This window comes from Girardinichthys multiradiatus, chromosome 1 (genome assembly GCF_021462225.1).
Source record: "Girardinichthys multiradiatus isolate DD_20200921_A chromosome 1, DD_fGirMul_XY1, whole genome shotgun sequence".
NCBI classification, from domain to species: Eukaryota; Metazoa; Chordata; class Actinopteri; order Cyprinodontiformes; family Goodeidae; genus Girardinichthys; species Girardinichthys multiradiatus.
Window position 1 is genome coordinate 8,134,868 of NC_061794.1, and position 22,648 is coordinate 8,157,515.

Consider the following 22,648-nt stretch of genomic DNA (forward strand, 5'->3'; position numbering starts at 1 on the left):
CACAACTTGAGTTTTTGTCCAACTCATTGATTATTCTAGTTTTTGAGTAACTAAGAGATAAAAAAAACATGATCGTCATAAATTAAAAAGAATCATTTTACAGCCATTTTGGCTCATTTTCATTTTGGGTTTTAAACTGAACCCAAGGTTCTTTAACTGAGTTTGATTTAGATGCCAAACAAAGCCCTACAATTCCTACTTTTGGAATTCCTACTTTTGGAAAAAGAAGGTACTGGTCACAAACTTACAGGATAAACCAGTCCATATTTTTATAAATATGATAGATTTTAAGCTTGTCCAGATGCCAAATCTTTTATTATCATACGTCTGTAATGTCATAAGGAAACTGTAGGAAAAATCTAGAACACTGAGCATGGAAAAGTAAAACATTTTGAAATAGAAATAATATAGAAACCACATTTCATTATTAGCCTGACAATGCATTCATCATTCTGTGCGCTCAGAGAATCACCAGGATAATATTAAGTTGATTTTTTTTTTTTTTTTATATACCTGCTAATGTTAACAATTAGGACAATAAAACACAACGAAGCCGTTTATGTGTGCTGACTGTAAAGTAGCTAACAGATACTAACTAATCCATTTAGTTAGCTTGTGTCTGTTCACTTCTTCATTGGATTTTGCTTATAGCAGAGACATTTGTAAAAATTGTTTTGAGATTTAAAGGTTTATCTCAAAAAGTGTTTTACATTGTCTTACCTCAGACATTGTTCTGGATAAATGAGCATCATTAGAAGAGGCAGGTTTTCAGAAAAAGAAAAAAAAAAACAGCAACATCTTCATTCAGATCGGTAAATTCACCTAATTACTGATGCAGGAGATTTTTTTAATTTCACTTGTAACAATGTCCTCTTCTATGTTTCACAGTAAGCAGGCATTGTGCTACCTATTAGAAGAGACTAGTTCAACAATCTCTCTCAAATACGGTTCTTATATTTTAGACAATATATATATATTTTTTTTTTATTTCTTCTAGATTTTAAATTCTCGGTTGTTGGTGACAATATCTCTTTGGATTCTTAGATTTCAAACTTCTTAAAAATTGTTGCCATCGCTTTTTTTTTTATTATTTTATTTAATATGAACCATTTTATTTTTCCTCCAAATATTCCCAGAGGCCCATCCCATTCCTTTATCTAGAACTACTTGTTTCCATGGTCGTTCTTCAGCCAGTCCTTTTCCACAAACACTCTCACCTCTCCTACTGCAATCCTTTGTGATGCATCTGGAGCCAGAAGCTTACTGAACATCTCCATAGCTTCTGGAGTGAACCTCCTCCACAAAGGAGGGATTTCCTCCTCGATAAAAGGTTTCTTTTTTATTGTGCACCAATCTGCAAACTCCTGGTAGAAGCTGTCTGAGTCCATGCAGTGCTCCCAAGGGAAGTAACCAGTGAGGATGCAGAAGATAACCACTGCAAAGGCCCAGGTGTCCAGGCTTGGCTCGACACTCAGAGGAGGCATTGTTACTTCTTTCTGGTTATCCAGCAGAGCCACGTTGCAAAGTTCTGGGGCCATATATGGCAAGGTCCCTGTGATGAAGCGTATTAGGGTTCCTTTCTTCTGGGCGAGGCCAAAGTCTGCCAGCTTGACCTGACAACACTGAGTGTCCAGCAGGAGGATGTTTTCAGGCTTGACATCCCGGTGAACCAGGCCATGGCTATGGATGAACTCCAAAGCACTGGAGATCTGGAGGACACAGCGTTTTACAGATGATTCTGGGATTCCCACCTGTATCGAGAAAGAGAATACGCATTATTTTCAGCAGCTACAGTCGCATTAAATCTTTGGTTGTGAAGACACAAAACTCATATGTTTGGATTGAGAATCCAATATGTATTATAATTCATTATTATTTTTTATTTGAAGGTCAAAAAGCAATGCAAATGTCAATGTTTTATATGTTTTCCGTATTTTAACACAGCAACATATTTTTTTAAATGAATTTAATGAAAATTGCTATTTCTGTATGTACTGAATACAGTTTTTGTGAAATTGCTTGACTTTTTCCAGTCTGCTAAAACAAAGCGCTTCAGAGCTTTCTTCTTTTATTTGATTTTTCCAACAGTTTGTCATCATCCCCAGATCTTAAGGGTGTTAAAATCAGCAATCCATTAGTTTAAAAACAGAGCATCAGCTTCACCTAGAGGAGAAACTGAATAAATGCAGTATGAGAACATTCCTTTGACAGCAGTCATAAATACTTATGGAATAATACCTGTTTCTTTCAAAAGTGTTCACAGCTGTCTTAATTAGCTCTTTCTTAATGCCAATAATAAAACAAAAAGAAGAGAAAACATCCTAAGGTAAACTTAGCAATTGATACTTAAATATGGCAAAATAAAAAACTTGTATTCAAATGCTGCTTGTTTTACTGGAAATGACTTATGCTCTGTAAGTTACTGAAAACTGACTGAGCTTTTCACAAACTTACCTCATTGACCATATTGTACACTGGTACAGAGGTAAATGGTATAGCTCTCTCCCCTGTGTTCTGGTTCCCTGGGTTTGTTTACAGTTTGTTCCTCGTCTAGCTCCTTATGTTCCTGTTACTGCTAATTTGGTTCACCTGCCTCTCAGTCTCCTAATCTGTCCACACATGTGTCCTGTTCCCCCCTGATTACCTGTCCTATTGTTTCATGTCCACCTTTGTTTGTATTTAAGTTCATTTCGTCCTTTGTTCCATGCGGTGTCGTTAGTCTTATTTAGTCTGTCTGTTCTTGCTACATTGAAGTTTATGCTGCGATCCAGAAACCAGGACTGTTTATTCATGAACATTGTTACCTGGATCTCCTGTTAAGCCTGCAACGGCATTTGTAAGTTGGCTCACATCATTAAAGAGTGATCATCTCACCAACTGTTTCTGCTCGTCCTGCACCTCTGGTCCACCACCAAATTGAACTATGACACAAGTCTTTGCATTTTTTAAAGCAATGCCTCATGGGTGTATTAGGCTTCTACTTTTTTAACTTCCAGGTACCTGTGCTGCTTTATTACAGTATCTTGTATGTAACTAGAAACGAATGAAGATTAAGATTTAGCTGCTTATTCTTTTCAAATTCTTTAATACATGACACTAGTGGTACAGCTGACATTTTTACTAGCATCTCGGCTAAAGGCGGAATTCAATAATCCTTGCTGCTCCTTGGTTAAGTGTTTGGGTTTAGTAAGGGGGGTGTACATGCAGTTTGTGAAGAGGACCACAAAATATACGTTTTTTGTTCAGCATAATTTCTACGAAATGTTTTAAGTTAGATTAATCCTTATTGTAATCAACTTTATTTGGCCATATCCATCAGCTACCAAAAGGAGGTGACTAATGCTTTTGGCCCAAGAGTAAAAGTGAAATCAACCATCCAAAAAGCTTCAGGATTCTGGGGGTCTTTTTTTCCTCCTCTAATGCTCCTAATTGATGCTAAATGTGTAACTTTACAGGCTCTGTACTTAAGTTTCCTGAATACATTGTTAAGGCAGGAAAGCATTTAAGAAATTCTAAACACCACTGGATCTTTTTATTAAACCAAGGTCTTTGGTTCAGAGATATTGACTGTTTTAAATAGAGTAAGTGTAATATGTAAGAAGTGTGAGTAGGACTGCTCTGTTTTATTCAGAAGCAGATACAATTCTTGTGATTTCTGTTGTTTTTCAAAAACGTTCTGTCAGGGAACAGCACTTTCCATTAATTGCCAGACATCAAGTATAGTTATATTTATTTATTTGTTATTCTGAAAGTTTTAACATAAGCTGTATTACAAGCATTTTTACCCACAGTAAACATTTACCTCAAACTCCTCTGTGTCTAAATACGTCAGAACTCTGTGATCTGTCATAAATCCTGTTTAAACAATGAATGCCTCACTTTTGGTTTGATGACTGCAAAAAGATCCCTCCCAATGACAAGCTCCTGGGCAAAGCAGTAGTGCTCTTTGGACTGGAAGGCAATGCCAAAGAGGCCCACGATGCAGGGGTGGCAGGACAGGTGTAATGAGATGCAGTACTCTCGCAGAAAGCCTTGCAGCTTAGTCGAGGCTTTAGGCATCACTTTCAAGGCCATTGGAGTCCCTGCAGATCATCCACAAAATAGTTCTTACAATCTGCACGTATTATCTTTGTTTTTACCGAAACAAGCACTTTTCATTTCTGCTCCCTTCAGGTATCATAACTCTTAGAGATGTAATTATTGCTCCCTGGGGGAGTTTACAAAAACAGAATAAAAAAAATAAACCTTTAGAAACCATCGTTTGATCTAGTTTCCAACTATGAATCTCTAAGCAGAATATATGTAGGGATTAGGGGGGCTCTATCATAAATAACATCACTATAGAAAGAAAAAAACATTTTTATCATTCTTGTCAGAAATGAGAAGCAGGATGTTTTGCTAAAAAACAAAACCTAGTTTCAGGCACAGATTAGAGAGCAAATAAATATTAAACAAATGTTGATTATAAACTATTTATGCATTTATGTTGGTGCTGAGATGCCCATAATTGAACTGTGAACTTCCAATTACGTTTTACACTTTCATGGCTAATATTTGAACATTTTGTGAACAACGCTGATTAAGTCTACGAACAGTTTACAACCAGTTTGAATTCATCGAGGTGTTTTTGAGGTCATTATATATAGAATTTATAAATGTGCAATGGTGTTGGGACCACAGCCATGGTTACAACATGAAAGTCCGGTACGAACTTTTCTGGAACTTTCAAAATAAATCGCATTAACCTACTTCCAGGACACCCAGGAAAAGGGGTAACAGCGGACCCCCCGTGACGTCACTGTCCAAATAAAAGCACCACTCTTGCTACATCCCATCATAATGTTAACTGACCTGACCCACATGCAGAGAACAACCAGAGACAGATGAGATTAGTGAATGTTTATTTAAACAAATGATCCTGGGAACGGGAAACAAGACTGGAACCGTCTGGCTGCGAGAGAAGAGCAGAGTTACAAACTGGACCTCAGAAAATGCACCAGAACTGATTGTGCAGCTTACAGGTAAGCACAGGGAAACCCGCCGGGGGAAATGGTCATAGATCCAGTGGTGTAAGAGAGAGTGGCTCGCCTTGACCGCCGTGTTTGTTGAGACGGGGCCAACAGAAGGTGCTGGGAGGGTGGACAGGATTCACTTCGCTGGTGGCTCACATAAGAGTCAGCCTGACGGTTCAATTCGGGACTCGGTTCAGACCGATTCTTTAAATCGCTGGTCAACTCGGTCGGATCCAGAGGTAAGGCACCTGGAAGTGTCAGGACAGGCAAAATCAGTGCAAGTTTACAGAAAATTTCAGAAATAACTTTCAAACTACGAGAGTAGATTTCAGGGGAGGCCAGTAGCTGTACCGCAAGGGCAAAACGCTCAGGCAACAAAGTGCAGGCGCGGCCTCTTCATATACTGCCCAGTTGATAAGCCTGATGAGCTGCACCTGTCCCTTCTCCAGCACCTCCAGGCAATGGCACCTGGTGGTAAAATGGTTAGCGGCAGGCAGACACACCACGGATTCTGACACATCCTGTCTCTTCACACAGGTCCCTGCGGAGCTGGAAGGAGAGACACCGCACACTAATGTCTCTTTGCTGGCAAACAGATATAACTCTTCAAACTGGACCCAAGAGTGTCATACGATCATGCGACCATATGCACTAAGTTAAGTACGAATGAATTGCTGTTTGTGTATCCGGTATTCATTCATGAACGGGGGTAATTAAGGTACAAGCATGGCTTGACTTTTCTCTCTGAGGTCTACAGAATCAAACTGTGTTATAGAGAGTTCCCAGCAGAGACCCTGTCTCTACAATGCAGAGTGGAGCAGTTTTCCCTGTCTGAAGGAAGGACAACGGACCGCATCACCATGGTTACAGCTGTAATGTGCAGTTTGGCCAGCCGACAGAGCGAGCCCCACAGCTACGGAGGTTAGCTGCAGCTAACCCTTTGTTCACTGTGGATGTTTTCTTCAAACTTCGTCACCCTAGACAGCTTTTCCTCAGCACGGTTCACCTGAGAGGTTAGGTTTGGGCAGAGAGAGAAGTAGTTTAGAATTAAATAATCTAAACATTTATTTCATTTTATGAAGTTTGGTTTCGTTTGTGTTGAAACTCACCTATCTTAGTGCTAGCAGATTATATGCTCAGCACGTGCTCAGTTTGTGTGTTCTGTGTTTGTGTTATTTTTTTGTTAAAATTAAGACAAACTTTATTTAAAGGGTGATTTTAAACACAGAAGATCGGCCATAATGCGCCATCCATGCTTATGCATTTTAACCCCTTTTATTTGTGGTATTTTAAAAGTATATGTGTGATTCTGATAAGCTATACACCTCTTTTGTTAGCTTTAACCGCTAACAGCTAAGAACACGTGCTTGCCTGCTAAAGATCATTTACCCAAAAAGGTTGTTAGTTTTCAATCTAGTAAAATAACATTACCAAACTTGAAAACTAAGTAAGCACCATTAAGCCCCGTTTCTCCAAAAAGATTTGGTCCTTTTTCAAAATAATATTTCCTTAAATATTATAAATAAATATATAAATATAAATAAAGGCAGCTAACTAAACACTGTTGAGAATTTGTCATCCAGAAGGTTGGTTTTATTCAGCAGATCATTCTTTAAAACATTATTTTAATAAAACATTATTTTAATAAAATAATATTTTATCTGATCTTGCCTTGTGAATGGTTGTCTAAAGGTATGCCAATTATTGCCTAAGTTAGTTCCAAGACTAACTTCAATTCATTTCCAGATTCTTCAAGATAATCATTGGTTCTCAAACATAAATATTGCATGGTAATGTTGCATCACTCATTCGGTCATGATTTTCAACCATCTTTGATCTACTCGTTTATATTGTACATAGCCCATTAGTCTTCCTTCTTCTTTAATTCTGCTTGGTAGTTTAGTTGGATTGTTTTAGCATAGTAAAGAGTTTGTTGACTGAAATAGAGTTTAAATGAAAATTCAACATGGAAGACTCACCACCCCGTCTCGTCCAATCACTCCTCACTGGCTGCTCCAATCAACGGCAGGTCCGCACTCCTCCTCGGGCAATCATCTCCCAGGGCATCATTTTTAAAGATCTTCTGCATGGAAGACACCGCTCTTCTGCTGAGCTTTGACGATCAGCTGCGACTTGTCCGACTAGTTTCTGGCGACCTGCTGGTTCCTCACACTGTTTTGTGACAAATTCCACCCTCCTTCCTCCTCCTCCGGTTGTAGGAGCGTTCGACTAGCCTCTTGCCTTGATGGCCCCTTTTCCCCTCGTCTCAGCTCCGGGCATGTGGAAACGCCTTAAGATCTCCTCCAATCCTAGTCAGCCGAGGTCGCCCTGCCTTCACCCCGGCTCCCGCCGCCATGTCACCCGGCCCGGCTTCTTCAGTGGTTCTTCGATCTCGTCTCTCAAACTGATCTTCCCGCTCCCCAGGCTCCGACGTCTTCTTCTACTTCGGTCATTCCACAGTCTTCCCTGCTTCATTCATCTTGTCCATGGATTCTCTCCAGAGCTTCATATCTTCTTTTACTCAGCTCCTCCAGGAGTTCGCCTCCAATTCTGCCACATCAGCATTTCCTCATCTCCACTCCGCCAATGTTCAACCCGTTCCTTGGCCCCTCCCACTGGCATTTACGATCGCAACGCTCGTCTTGGCTCGTCTCTTATGGTGCGTTCACACCGAACGCGGATTCTGCGAATATTTCACGTCATTTGTGTGCTGTTGCTCGCTTCACATTCCGCGTGAACTCCGAAGCGGAGTTCAACGATTCATCAAATAGGAGGAGCTTCTGTCTGCTGCTTGCTGGTTTCAACTGAACATGACCTAATTACGGTGTTTTACCTGTGGAAAGCCAAAAAAGGCCGCCGACGTCGATGTCCCTGGGTTCACCAGATTCTTCAGGGACAGGAACATTTCAGAGAGTACCACCACCTGCTCCAGGAGCTGCGTATGGATGACGGTTGATTTCAGCGGTATTTCCGTCTATCCAGGACAAAGTTCGAAGATCTGCTGTCCCGCGTTGGGAGACAAATCGGCCTCCGGGACACCAGCGCTGTATCCCCGCTGCTGAACCCCTGTCAATCTGTCTTCGGTGAGTAAATAAATCTCAGCTCAATAAAAAAAACAGACGATTTTTAATGTCCACATCTCCTAAATATAAGATATTTGTTCCTAAACATAACCAGGTCAGGTCCTTTCTGTACTTGTCTCGGTAAAAGTAATTAGTTGAGTCACACAACTCTGGCTTGCCGCACACCGCCACTATGATCTGGTCCTCCATCTTCACTGTCAGCCGCTTCTTCTCAGCTGTGGTCTTTCACCCTACATCACAGACACATCCAGTCCCTGATTGGTTGACGCGACGCGAATTTAGGAATAAGTTCAGATTTTTCAACTCGTCCATCGCTCTCGCTCCGCTCCAGCTTTTATTGGCGCACTTTCCGCACCACGTCCTTCATCTCCTTCGCACCACCTCGCGCCGCTCCACTCCTGAATGCACCTCTACAAAGGGGTAACATGTAAATCAGCCGCTCCTATCGCAGAATCCGCGTTCGGTTTGAATGCACCATTAGGGTGAGATGTATCACTTCATTCTCCTTTCTCAACTGTTTCCTCATTCATATGGCCTTTAAGCATGCTGTGTTTCCCACTCCTCTTTTACATTCAGGTAGATCATATACTCCCATGCATTCTAACATCTCACTTAGGCTCTGCTCCAAATCCTGCAGGGGCAGCTCATTAATCTGGTTTCTCTCATTTTACTATCTCCCGAGGTTGACCACTGTATCACCCAGATAGCTTTAATGCTGTGTTTAAATTATCTACTCCCCACCTTTGTAAGAATCCTCTTTGGTGAGCTTTCGACCGCCTTTAAGCATTTTAGAAACGTCTTCTGCTCTGTTATCTGAGCATTGAATAAGCATGATACCTATTCCCCTCTCATCGTCGACCTACATTTCAAACATGGCTTCCAGATTTTTCTATCATATCACAAATCCTACTCTGCCAAAGCTGCATCCACACTCGCTCAATCAGGAGTTTGCCTAGACTGGTTTATTCTGACCATTGAAATTTTTTTTATGACACAAGCTACCTCTGATTCCTGTGGCTCAGTTGGCCTCATTTCAGTTCTTTACTGTCTGTACCATCTCAATTAAAAAAGAGGGTCTCTCAAACGGATGGTACTCAATCTTTTCGTTGTCAGAGCCTTGCATGTGAACACATCATTATATAAAAAAAAAATTTATATATATATATATATATATATATATATATATATATATATACATATATATACAGAATGTAAATACCTTCAATAACTCTAACAATGTGCTGCTTTAAATCTTTGCCTTATTATTTACCATAAATTGATTATTTACCTTAAATATTTACAACCCCCGTTTATCCTTGACAGTCTTTCCCTTGAGTGCTTTTACCACGTATATTTATTAAATTTGTAACCATTGCCTTCTATATTTTCTCCGTACAATAAATTAAATGCAACGCAAATTATTTTGTCTGTGAATTTACTTAGCTTATTATATTAAAACTAGTAAATCTTCATATTAGCTCCCTCTACTGGGGGGATCTACTTTTAAAAGCAACCTGTTTGCTCCATAGAATATCTAAATATTAATTTAAGCATTCGAACATTTATACCAACCTTCTTCCTTTATTAACCAGGAGCTAAGGAACCATTTACTGTTTTAATATACATCTTATCTATATCTTATCCAGCCTAATCGTGGAGCACACTTTCTTTCTGCATATTGGGTCGGCGCTGTGTTATTCAGTTTGAGACAATTGATTTACAGCACCTTTCCGGACTAAGTGTTTTCAAATTTAAGCATTAACTGCATTATTGCTGCAGCAAAATAATAAACTCTTACTAAACAATCTATGTACAGTCAATATTAGTAACTTCATTTCACGGACGTAGCTCTTACCTTCGGCGAATCCTGGCTGGCCGTAACTCATAACTTCTTCATTTCTGCCTGTCATGTTCCAGGTTTCTAAACCATTCGCTCATGTCCCGTCTCGTTTAAAATTTTGAGGTCTTCCGCCGTTTCTGTCCATCAGCCTACTTTTACCCTACTCCGATTATTCCTCTCTCCCCTTCCTCTTTCGCAATCTGCCAAGCACTGCTGTATCTCAGGTCTAGCTCTTTCTACTTTCAAACCTTGTTCCTTCGCCTGGCAAAACTTTGCAAAACTTTGAAAATTTTACCTTGCTACACGTCATCGTACCTGGTTTACATTCAGTCCTAGCTTTCATTACTCATTGTTTGAACACCATCGTTTTAAGCTCCACTACAGCCGCAGCCTTTTAGCAGGCATCAATTTTCATTGAAGGTTCATCTTTCTGAGCTCACTCCGAGCCTTTTCACTCATTACGCATTATCTTCTCCTCAAAGGCATCTCGAAACATTGCATTCCGCAATGCGCATAATTCCCCAAGGTCACTCCTTTATTTCTCACCTTTTGGATCTGGTTAATTCTGTCCCCTCTCAGCTAGATTCGGTTTGTTTAGATGAGGTTGCTGCTCTGACCTGTCTTTCTGGTCCTCTCTCCTGCAGAACTGGAACGGTATATCTTTCTTTTATGATGACGTCGTCACGTCAGCAGATTCCATTCAGTTTTCATGGATGCAGCTTCGTCCGTGGGTTTTGTGGGGATTTCTTCAGGGTGCATGGTTCGCTGGCATCAGGCCACCTTTCTTTCCCCAATCCGAATCATCAGCCTCTTATGAAATAAACCCCATCACTATTGCATGCTGTGTCTGGGGCAACCAATAGAAAAGAAAACGCATAGCCACTTTATGCGACAATGCAGCTATAGTCGAAGTAATAAATAAAGGTCGCTCCTCTGCTAGTCAATCACGCCCTTCATGCACCGCATCACCTGGCAAGCTGTAACTCACAATTTTATAATTACTGCCCGCAATATTCCTGGTCATCATAACTCACTTATGATGCTCTTTCTCGTTCAAAACTCCAGGTCTTCCATCGTCTCTGCCCTTCAGCCAATGTTCATCCAACACAGTTACCACCTCTCAAAGACCTGATACTAGACTAAACTCATCCCTCATTCCTTTACTCCAATCAGCCAATTATTATTGTAATTCATGCTTGGCTTCCTCCACTCTCAGGTCTTATTTCTTTTCTTGGCCAACTTTTCAAATTGATGTCGCTCATAGTACTCCTCTTTACCCCCTTTGCATTCCTACCATCTTTGCTTTTATTACTTATTGCTTTGATGTCCGGCATTTCAAACTCCCTTATATTAAGAGTTTCTAGCCAGCATAAAGTTATTTTCGAAGGCCACTTTTTGAACGCACTCCAAGCCTTTTCTCAAATCATCCATAAAACTTTATTCAAAGGTCTAAAAATCATAGCATTCCTGAGCCAGATTCCAGGAGACCTATCACTCTTTCCATCTTAAAAGATCTCCTCCTAGTGCTTCGTCCAGGCCCTTCTTCATCCTACCTAAAATGTCTTCTCTCCAGTGCCTGGCTTTTAGCTTTAATGGCTTTCTCAGAATAGGGGAATTTACTACCGCATCAAGCTCATTTGATCCTGCTAGAGACCTAACTATTTCTGATCTAAAGTTCTATCCCAATCATTTTAAAATGTATCTAAAACATTCCAAAGGAAAAGGTCCTTGCTTCATCTTCATTGCTCGTTTAAACGGTCTATTCTGCCCTTTTCATGCCATGTTTAAATTCACCATCAAACGCCACAAACTCTTCCCAACCTCCTTGCCCGTCTTCCATACTCCAGAGGAGTTCCCATGACTGCTTCTTTGTTCCTCAACCATCTGAGACTAATTTGAGTTCATGCAATCTTCCCCCGAGTCAGTTCTCAGCTCACTCATTTCGAATCGGGGCGACCCCTACAGCCGCCTCACTAGGAGTTTGGACAGCTTCGCTCCAACAACTCGGCTGCTGGTCCTCCTCAGCGTTCTCTTTGTATGTCCGTCCTGACCTCCTATCTGCCTTATTAGCACAACGATTTATCAGTTCTTAGGTAAGAACTCTCACAATTACTGGTGGTGGTCGGCCTTATCCAATCCTTTCCTCTGGCTAGATCAATTATTAATCATCCTTCTCTATTCCTGGTTCTCATATCTAACCTTTTAAATTTGCATATTTTATTCTCCTATTTCAATTCATTTACCATGTTTTTAGACAGTTTTATTTTTAGTTTTCTCTCTTTCAGATGCACCTGGATCTTCGCCACTGGCAGGCATATCCAACCAAGCCTTGTCATGCTCCTCATTCAGCCTTTTCAGGCCCATCAGTCTACGCTATTGGCAAGTGTATCGGAATATACCTTGGCAGGCATAGCAATCCTGCCTCTTTAGGCTCATCACTATCTACGCCATTGGCAAGCGTTTCATTCAGCCGTCGGGCTCACTCACGCCTTTGGCAGGCTTTTCATTCAGCCATCGGGCTCACTCACGCCATTGGCAGGCGTTTTCAAACATGCCTTGGCAGGCATCTCAATCCTATGCCTTGTCAGGCATTCATCTAGCCACCTTGACGCCTGACAGGTGCAGCCCATCTTTACCCGACCTGGCATCGGCCATCCACGCATCTTCAGTCATAACTCAGGTAAGCCCATTCAAGACTAATCCATTAAAAAGTTTTGGTCTGAGTTTTTACTCCCGGCTCATCTCAGATCATCCATAACTAATGTCCTTTTTCATTCAGTTCAGCCTCAGGCTGGCCTCGTCCCTTTTGGGGGAAGACGTACCTAATCAAACTCATTTTCATCCTCAGCGTTCACGTCTTCCTAAGGGGTCGGAGCGCCAAAGAAATACTCTTTCATTAATAAACTCTTAAACCGTTTTCTTGTTGTTTCTCCATTATGTGAGTCTTTCCAGGTTGAAATGGAGTTTAAACGAAAATTCAACATGGAAGACTCACCACCCCGTCTCGTCCAATCACTCCTCACTGGCTGTTCCAATCAACGGCAGGTCCGCACTCCTCCTCGGCCAATCATCTCCCAGGGCATCACTTTTAAAGACCTTCTGCATAGAAGACACTTGTTGCAGGAGTTGCCTGAGCTGTGTGTGGTTCGAGGCTCGGTGTGTGTTTTGTGTGTGTGTGTGGAGGATGTTGACGTTGCTCCTCCGGACGGAGGTGGCGCTGTGTGCTGCCGTGGCTGAGGGTCGGGAGTGAAGGATTGACGTTGGTGTTGTTGTGTGTGTGGGGTGGGTAGAGACGGCGACCGGAGCAGCGGTGTATGAGTCTGTAAGCCCTGTGTTTTACGTTCTGCAAAGTCATTAAAAAGAACCCCGAATCTCGTTAACAACTCAGTGTTTTGATGCAGTTTCTTCATGCTCAACTCAGCAATGTATGAGTGAGGGAGTTAACCCCGAGGAAACTAGTAACTTCGGCCCTGGAGAAAGCGTCTCCCCTGTGTCATCAGACTACGGTCAGGGGACAGAAACAGGAAAGGTTAACACTGGCGACCACGAAGGGACTCGTCACGTTGCTGAATGAGTGGTGAGCACTGAGTTGAACATAGGATGAAGTGGCTAACAGTAAAAGTAAACGGGAAGCCGACCGACTGCATAGTTACATGTGTTTTGGCTCGTAGTGGATAAACTAGTTCAAGATGGCTGCTGCCCGTTACCCCCGTGAAAACTACGGGTTTGAAACGTATTATTCCAACCCCTCTATGTTGCTGACCAATGTTTTTGAGAGTGCTGAGGGCATCAGGGAAGCTCATGAGGACGGAGCTGTGACAAAATGTGAACATTATAACCCGTTTCTGTGTGACGAAAATTGTGCTAACACACAAACTAATGGAAGGGAGAGATGTGTTCTGCCTAGCAGCCCTGCTCAGCCCCAGCCTTCCTGCAGAAACCCCTTTATTGATGATAAAAGTCGAAGTTGTCAGCAGGTGGGGACTGGGCACAGCTGGAGTCAGAATTATTCAGCTCCTGCTCTACAGACAACTGTTCGGTTTCCAGATTCAAACCCCTTTTCTTCTGCTCATGTGAGAAGCTTTGTACATAGTACACCAGCACCTTTTAGCTCCACAGCATGTACACCTGCACAGCATACACCCTCCCACGGTCTAAATGGAGCCATAAGCTACGGGCAAACCCCTGTACGCCGCCAGCCCCGATCAAAATTGAGCAAAACCTGTTTTCTGTCTCATCAGCCCCTATCTGACAGTGAAGAGGAGAGTGATCCCAGGGAGAGGGTCCCCACCTTAAGTCCGGGTCAATACGATGGCACCACACCATGGAAGGAATTTCTGCACAGGTTTGAGAGCTGTGCTGAAGCCAACTACTGGTCTGAAAAGACAATGACAGTTCAGCTAAAATTCTGCCTTGTTGGGGCGGCAGGTGCCATTGTTCACAGGAACCCTCGTTCATCCAAATGGGACTACCGCCGCCTGGTGGATGAGCTGGAAATTGCATATGGCCCTTCTTCTGATCACGCAGCTGCAGTTGCTGTTGAACTAAGGCAGCGGGTATGTAAAGCAGGTGAAGCCCTGCATACTTTCAGAGATGACATTTATGGGAAAGTGACTGTGGCTTATGGTGACAGAGCAGAAATTGAACAAGACTTAATAGCTGTTGAAGTTTTCACAAATGGTCTGGGTGATGCAGAAGTAGTTCAGAAGCTCTTAGAACAGCGACCAGCTACACTTGCCCATGCATATGAAATAGCTCACACTTATGAAACTACCAGAAGGGCAGCATCATACGTTACCAGTGCTATGCAGCCAGGAGCCCGTAATTTAGCTGAACGTCGCCCCAGAGCTGCGATGGTTAGGGCAAAAGATAAGACTGAAGCTATTACTAATGCTGCATCTGTAGCCAGCCCTTCATGTGACTGGTATGTTCCACGCACACCCTCAGCATCCAACAGCCGCAGAAATTTTACAAAAGGGGGAGTCCGCTGCCATAACTGTCAGGGTTGGGGTCATATACAGAAGCAGTGTCCTTCTCCCCATAAAATCACTAAAACATTGCCATTTGCTAGGACCTCTTGTGACAACCAGGAGCCCACCGTACTCCACCTTAAAGGCCAGAACCGAGAAATGAGTATTCACATGCGGCTCTTCGAGCTGGAGGTGTGTGCTGTGTTGGACAGTGGAGCACAGAAAAGCGTGTTGCCATTACATTACTATAATGCCATTCACCCTGACATGAGACCTCAACTACAGCCATCAATAGTTGAAACTTTACTTGGCGTAGGGCCCGGGGATGTTCCTGTGCTGGGTGAGGCTCAGTTAGCAGTCAGCATAAACAACCGACAAGTGGATGTTGATTTCCTTGTAGCGGACATAGCAGGAACTGAGGCGCTGCTTGGGTATCCTTTTCTCACACAGGCTGGAGCCCGCCTTGATTTTGGCAACCACCGCATTATCCTTTTTGGTGAAGAAGTGCCTTACTACCAGACTGAAACTAGCCCAAAGTCCCATGCTGTGAGAATGGCCAGGACTGTGGTGGTGGATCCGGGGCAGGAGTATTTTGTGAAAGGCCATGTGCATTTAGGGGCTGTAGCTCATGGGGGCATGATGCTTAGTCCCACCAAAGGGTTTGTGGAGAAGCACAAAGTACTCATTGCCAGAGTCCTGGTTGGTGCCCAGCCTTCTAAAGCTGTCCCTCTTCGCCTCTTTAATCCCGGAAATGAAGCTGTAACTATTAAGGAAGGATCCATGGTGGGGCTACTGCAGCCCGCTGAAGCCGTACAGCCCTCCCATGTCTCTCTGGCTATGGACTCACTGGCCAGGCCTCTTGTTGTCCCCCCGCACCTGGAGGAGCTTTATTTTCAGAGCTCCAGAGAACTCAATGATTGTGAAAAGTTCCCACTCAAACGACTGCTTTGTACTTATGGACATGTGTTTTCCGCAGGGCCGGCTGACCTAGGCCGAACCAGCCTTGTCCAGCACGACATTATAACCCGACCGGGTGTCCCAGTAAAACAATCTCCGCGGAGAATGGCAGGGGAAAAGCAGCAACACGCGGACCAGCAGATCTCAGACAGTCTGCAGAGCGGTCTTGCCAAGCGTAGCCATAGCAGCTGGGCCTCACCTATCGTTATGGTGCGCAAGAAGGATGGAACATACCGTCTCTGCATTGACTATAGGGCTCTCAATGACCGCACCATACTGGATGCATACCCCCTGCCCCGTATCCAAGACACGCTGGACACCCTTTCCACTGCAAGATGGTTCAGCACATTAGACCTTGCTTCGGGTTACTGGCAGGTGGAATTAACGCCAAGAGCACGCAAAGCAGCTGCATTTTGTGCCAGGACAGGCCTCTTTGAGTGGAATGTTATGCCGTTTGGACTATGCAACGCCCCAGCGACGTTCCAGCGGCTGGTGGACCGCGTTCTGGCTGGCATGCAGTGGGAGACCTGCTTGGTCTATTTGGACGATATTATTGTGCTGGCTAAGGACGTGCCAGAAATGCTCCAGCGGCTTGGCCAGGTGTTTTATAGACTCCAACAGGCTAACCTGAAATTTAAACCTGCCAAATGCTGTCTTTTCCACCGCCAGGTTGCCTATCTTGGCCACATAGTGTCTGAACATGGTGTGGCCACTGACCCCAGTAAGGTTCAGAAGGTTCAACTGTGGCCCACACCCAGGTCTATTCAGGAAGTCAGACAGTTCATTGGCCTGGCCTCATACTATCGCCGGTTTGTGAAAGACTTCGCTTCTGTGGCTGACCCCCTCCACAACCTCACTAGGAAAAATGCTCGTTTCCGATGGCAGGCCGAGCACCAGGCTGCTTTTGATGAACTAAAGAGTCGCCTCACATCAGCCCCCATCCTTGGTTATCCATTGGACGATGGTGAGATGATACTGGACACTGATGCTTGTGACACAGGCATCAGCGCTGTGCTGTCGCAAATGCAGGAGGGCGTGGAACGTGTGTTGGCTTATGGCAGTCGCAAGCTGGCAAAGGCCGAACAAAACTACTGCACAACGAGACGTGAACTCCTTGCTATTGTGGATTTCACGTCTCGTTTTCGCCAGTACCTCCTTGGACGGCCTTTCAAAGTGCGCACCGACCACAGCAGTCTGCGATGGCTTACAAAGATGAAGGAGCCGGAAGGACAATTAGCTCGATGGCTCGAGAAGCTTGCAGAATATGACTTTCAGATTGTCCACCGTGCAGGTCGAAAGCACACCAATGCTGATAGTCTGTCCAGGAGACCATGCCGCCAGTCATGCCCATGCAAAGTGCAGGACCCCGCCACACAAACTAGGGGCACCAGTCTTCGGGCTGTCCAGTGCGAGATAGACTCTGACATCTGCTCCCAGTTGCTGAGTCCAGTGGGGGTAGAGGGACCTACACCTACTACTATGGTTTGTCCAGTGGGGGTAAGTCAAAACACCTCTACCAACCCATACACTGCATCACAAACAATTCATACTCACACAAACAGGTTGCCCCAGAACATTCCCACTGATAAATGTACTATAAAGCTAACTGAGAAAGTATATCTGACTAAGACTTTTGATACTGCTTCTTTGTTTCATGGCTGGACCATGGGGGAGCTGAGCCAAGCCCAGGTGGCCGATGTGGACATTGCTCCCATATGCACCTGGATGGGGGCCAGCAATGAACGCCCCCCATGGACTACTGTCTCGCCATGCAGCCCAGCCACCAAGACATACTGGACTCAATGGAACCGACTTTATTTTCGTGATGGGGTCCTGGTCCGTCGATTCTATTGCCTTGATGACACCAAGTTCTACCCGCAGATTGTGCTGCCACGCAAGCTTCAACCAGAGGTGATGGGCCAGATGCATGAAGGGCCAGTGGGTGGACACTTTGGTGTAGAGCGAACCTTGGCCAGATTAAGAACTCGATACTACTGGTACCGTAGGAGGGAGGACGTTGCTCTCTGGTGCCGAACCTGCACCAGTTGTGCATCCAGGGCTCGACCCCGGAAAACACCACAAGCTCCTATGGGGACTGTGCGGGTAGGGGCTCCTATGGAGCGCATTGCACTGGACATTATGGGACCTTTGAATGAAACTGAACGTGGAAACCGCTATGTTCTTGTGATACAAGATTATTTCACGAAATGGACAGAAGCATTTCCAATCCCAGATGAGCGAGCGGTGACTGTCGCTGGTGTTGTTGCAGCTGAGTGGGTGTGTCGCTACGGAACACCCCAGGCGCTGCACAGTGACCAGGGATGCAATTTTGAGTCTGAGGTGTTCAAGGGGATGTGTAGTTTGTTTGGAATAAACAAGACTCACACAACACCTTTCAGACCCCAGTCAGATGGCCAGGTTGAACGTTTCAATGCCACCCTTCAAAAAATCCTGGCCTCCACAGCAGAACGTTGTCATTGGGACTGGGACCTGATGATCCCATATGCTGTCATGGCCTACAGGGCGACTAAGCACAGTGCCACAGGTTTCACTCCGAACTTCATGATGTTCGCCCGAGAAGTAAGTGAACCAGTTGACCTGGTTGCTGGCCTGCCCCCTGACTCAGACAATCAACCTTCGCCCCCTGAATACGTGCAACAGATGCGTGAACGGCTGGAGCTGGCCCACCTCATCACCAGAGAAGCTCTGGGTGAGTCAGTCATACGTGCGAAGAGACAATATGACAAAAACTGCTGCCACACACGGTATAAGATTGGGGATCCTGTGTGGTATCTCATTAAAGGAACACGTCATGTCAAGAACAAAGTCCAAAAGTTTCTTCCATCATATGAAGGACCCTTCTTCATTCTTGGACAACTGGACGACTTAGTTTACCGAATACAGAAGAGCCCAAGGTCCAGAGTGAAGGTCGTCCACCATGACCAGCTGAAGCGTTACCTCTGTCGTGAGCCCCTGGACAACACCTGGGTTCTGGACCAAGTTCAACAGTGGGAGCCTATGGAGGTCCCACCACCAACTTTAGAGGAGGAGCAGGCGGACAGTGATCTAGGTCTGCGCAGTTTGTTCTCCACTGATATCAGCCAAGGTTTCAGCTCTTTCCAGCCGCCTGTCCCAGTTGCAGCTAAACCCAATTCAGATGTGTTTGTCTCATCCTTCCCTTCCCATGTAAATTCTGAAAATGGTGGGAGGTTCACACCATCTGGGCCAGCTGGAGCGACAGTCAAAGCGTCAGCGCAAAACACCAGATCGGTATGGTGAATGGATCGCATAGCTTGGTTCAGCTGCAATGGACAGTTCCAATGGAAGCCACAGGTTTAGTTTAAGTTCTTGTAATTCCAGTTCTCTGCAATGTAGTTAAACGTGGTTTAACAAAGTTTTCTTTTTCACTGTTCATTTGTTGAAAAAAAATGTTTGAGGAGCCAATTGGTTTATCCGTAAGCACATATTTGTTTGTATTTCCACCCAGAGTCAGGGCGATGGGGGGTTATTAATGCCATGCCCGGTCGCCATAGAATAGTTACTATCATATAATTCCTTCTCTATGCTATAGCGCTTAAATCTTTCATTTGCACATAAAGTACACCTTAAATGGGCTAATCCTGTCACTTAGGTATGTTTGATGCTATGCCCCATATTTTCTTTTATGTAATAATGGTTGACACAGACATCTCTTGTGGACTTATAGGGATTGTGTACCAGTTTAAGCATTACAATGCTGGAGTGGAATTATTGTTTAATTGCCATCCAGAGTGGGGGTAGTGTTGCAGGAGTTGCCTGAGCTGTGTGTGGTTGGAGGCTCGGTGTGTGTTTTGTGTGTGTGTGTGTGGAGGATGTTGACGTTGCTCCTCCGGACGGAGGTGGCACTGTGTGCTGCCGTGGCTGAGGGTCGGGAGTGAAGGATTGACGTCGGTGTTGTTGTGTGTGTGGGGTGGGTAGAGACGGCGACCGGAGCAGCGGTGTATGAGTCTGTAAGCCCTGTGTTTTACGTTCTGCAAAGTCATTAAAAAGTACCCCGAATCTCGTTAACAACTCAGTGTTTTGATGCAGTTTCTTCATGCTCAACTCAGCAACGTATGAGTGAGGGAGTTAACCCCGAGGAAACTAGTAACTTCGGCCCTGGAGAAAGCGTCTCCCCTGTGTCATCAGACTACGGTCAGGGGACAGAAACAGGAAAGGTTAACACACCGCTCTTCTGCTGAGATTCGACCCTCCTCCATCCCTTCTCCACCATAGGCTCCCGACTCCTTCCATACCAAGGCCTACGCCACCACCAGGATCGGATCCCAGAGGGGGAAGACGTGCCTAATCATAATCATAAGATGTTTATTCAAACTTATTTTCATCCTCAGCGTTCACGTCTCCCTCAGGGGTCAGAGTGCCAACGAAATAATCTTTCATTAATAAACTCTTTAACCGTCTTCTTGTTGTTTCTCCGTAATGTGAGTCTTTCCAGGTTGAAATATGTTTGACTTTGAGTTGACTTATTTTTGTTAATAAATTCTTGTATTTTAAGAAATTGTGTGAATTCATTCCATGTGTGTGCAGAGTTTTGCTCTTCAATGTCAGAGCTTGGCTCATCCCTTTCGATTTTGTCCCAATACCATCGCCTTAATGGGCTGGTATTCACAAGACAACACTTAACAGGCCAAAATATTATTTAATAAAATATTAATGTTAAATATTAAATAATATATTCATATTCATAATTAAACAATGGCAATGTAATTATATAAATAATATATATATATATATATATATATATATATATATATATATATATATATATATACTTTTTTTAAGTATATATGTTTTGAAGATTGGAAATTTTCATTTACATTCATTTACAAGTGCTTCAAGTATATTTGCTAAACAGCTTTGAAATTGGTCAGTGATTATTCAGTTCAAACGAATTAATGCTTTTAAAGAGATTCAGAGTAAAAAGATCAAGTAATGGGTACATGAAAAAGCTTGTGCCAAATTTAACTGTTAAGAATGATACATTTTGTAATATATTTGCATTTTGATTGGAAGAAACTGCTCTCTGTTCGCAGAGGCTGTAATAATACCAAATCATACCCCTAAAACGATGCGTGACCAGCAACACTTTGCCATATTTTCCCCGGCCGATCTCCTTGATGATGTTAAAGTGTTCCTGGATTTCCAACTGGCCGATGCTCTGTGCCGTCAGCTCCATCAGCTCATCGATGAGGCTCCCATCAGCGAGACCCAGCTCAATCATTTTCTTTGAAAACCAACAAATGAATGATTTTTGTTTGTTCGCATAGAGGATAGGAGACTAAAAAACGTCTTGCTTGTCTATGTACACTTTTAACTGAGTGTGATCTCTTTCAGAGAAACGTCTCACTGAAACAAAACAAACATTTTCCTCTAACTTCTGGCTATACAAAATGAATCAGGCAGTACAACAATATTACAAATATATGAGCTTCATGTAAATCTGCTTTAAAGTGCAGGTTTTATTTAAATGATTAAAAATATTTTTTCTCATTATATACACTTACTGTTAATACTATTAATTCTGAATTCTGTAAGCTTGTACTGGGGGATGATGGATGATCATGTAGCCTACTTGGTGTCATGTACACAGTTGACTTGTTTTGTCCTATAATGCAAATATAGATGTAAATGCTTTACATGTACAATTTAAACTAATGACCTACAGTTAGGACTGATAATGATATTAGCACAAAATTATATAAATCTACAAATTTTTTTCATGCTGAAACTGATTCTGTTGATACTGTTAAATTAATGTGTTTACCCACTTAATTTGTTTAGTTTTAACATTACATTTCTGAATATTTGATGTTTTTTTTTTAACAAAATTGCCTTTATTAGTTGCATGTTTTAAATTAAACCCCACAGATTGGGATTTTTAGCACTTATCTTGTCAGTGGCAAGTTATCCAACTTTTAGCTGCAATTGTTAAATTAATGCTAACAGTGAACAAACAGTGACAATCACTCAAAACCTCTTAATGCTTACCTTTTCTCAAGACTGCTTCCAAACACAGTCACTGGAATCTGAATAGCAAGCAGTACAAATGAACAGAAAATATTACAGCTTACACTAACATGAGAAACTATAGCTAAAAATATACAAATGCTGTCCTCTTTGTGTGCTCTCCACTTCTGCTACTGCTGCTGCAAGATAGGATCTAAACGTTCTGTACTGCCCATCTCACTGCTGTGCTTTCAACTGCTGCGACACATCAGAGCCAACTTTAACAGCTGATTGCAAACTGGCTCTGCAAAGGACACACATACAAATCCACCCACACATACAGGTCCTTCTCAAAATATTAGCATATTGTGATAAAGTTCATTATTTTCCATAATGTAATGATGAAAATTTAACATTCATATATTTTAGATTCATTGCACACTAACTGAAATATTTCAGGTCTTTTATTGTCTTAATACGGATGATTGTGGCATACAGCTCACGAAAACCCAAAATTCCTATCTCACAAAATTAGCATATTTCATCCGACCAAAAAAAGAAAAGTGTTTTTAATACAAAAAACGTCAACCTTCAAATAATCATGTACAGTTATGCACTCAATACTTGGTCGGGAATCCTTTGGCAGAAATGACTGCTTCAATGCCGCGTGGCATGGAGGCAATCAGCCTGTGGCACTGCTGAGGTCTTATGGAGGCCCAGGATGCTTCGATAGCGGCCTTTAGCTCAACCAGAGTGTTGGGTCTTGAGTCTCTCAACGTTCTCTTCGCAATATCCCACAGA

At 43.2% G+C, this 22,648-nt stretch overlaps 1 protein-coding gene across 2 annotated transcripts; it reads right to left on the bottom strand.

The window, feature by feature from the left end:
* Window positions 1-1,090: 1,090 nt before the first annotated feature.
* On the bottom strand, window positions 1,091-22,054 carry si:dkey-8e10.3 (serine/threonine-protein kinase SBK1). Of its 2 annotated transcripts, XM_047377230.1 has the most exons (4): window positions 21,890-22,054; window positions 20,960-21,125; window positions 3,880-4,082; window positions 1,091-1,751 (listed from the first exon to the last, which is right to left on the bottom strand). In XM_047377230.1, exons 2-4 carry the CDS (start codon window positions 21,120-21,122, stop codon window positions 1,164-1,166), a joined length of 954 nt encoding a protein of 317 aa, XP_047233186.1. In that variant the 5' UTR covers window positions 21,123-21,125; window positions 21,890-22,054; the 3' UTR covers window positions 1,091-1,163. The 2 variants fall into 2 exon arrangements, with proteins under 2 accessions (XP_047233186.1, XP_047233193.1); XM_047377237.1 differs by lacking the exon at window positions 20,960-21,125 and having other exon boundaries at window positions 21,890-22,051.
* Between the last annotated feature and the right edge of the window lie 594 nt (window positions 22,055-22,648).

What these genes read in the sequence shown, in the direction of transcription:
- si:dkey-8e10.3 (XM_047377230.1), bottom strand. Translation starts at nt 21,122, where the DNA reads ATGATTGAGCTGGGTCTCGCTGATGGGAGCCTCATCGATGAGCTGATG. An exon ending in GGTCACGCATCGTTTTAGGG is followed by an intron (nt 4,083 to 20,959) that starts GTATGATTTGGT and finishes GATGATCTGCAG; the next exon opens with GGACTCCAATGGCCTTGAAA. An exon ending in TTGCAGTCATCAAACCAAAA is followed by an intron (nt 1,752 to 3,879) that starts GTGAGGCATTCA and finishes TTCTCGATACAG; the next exon opens with GTGGGAATCCCAGAATCATC.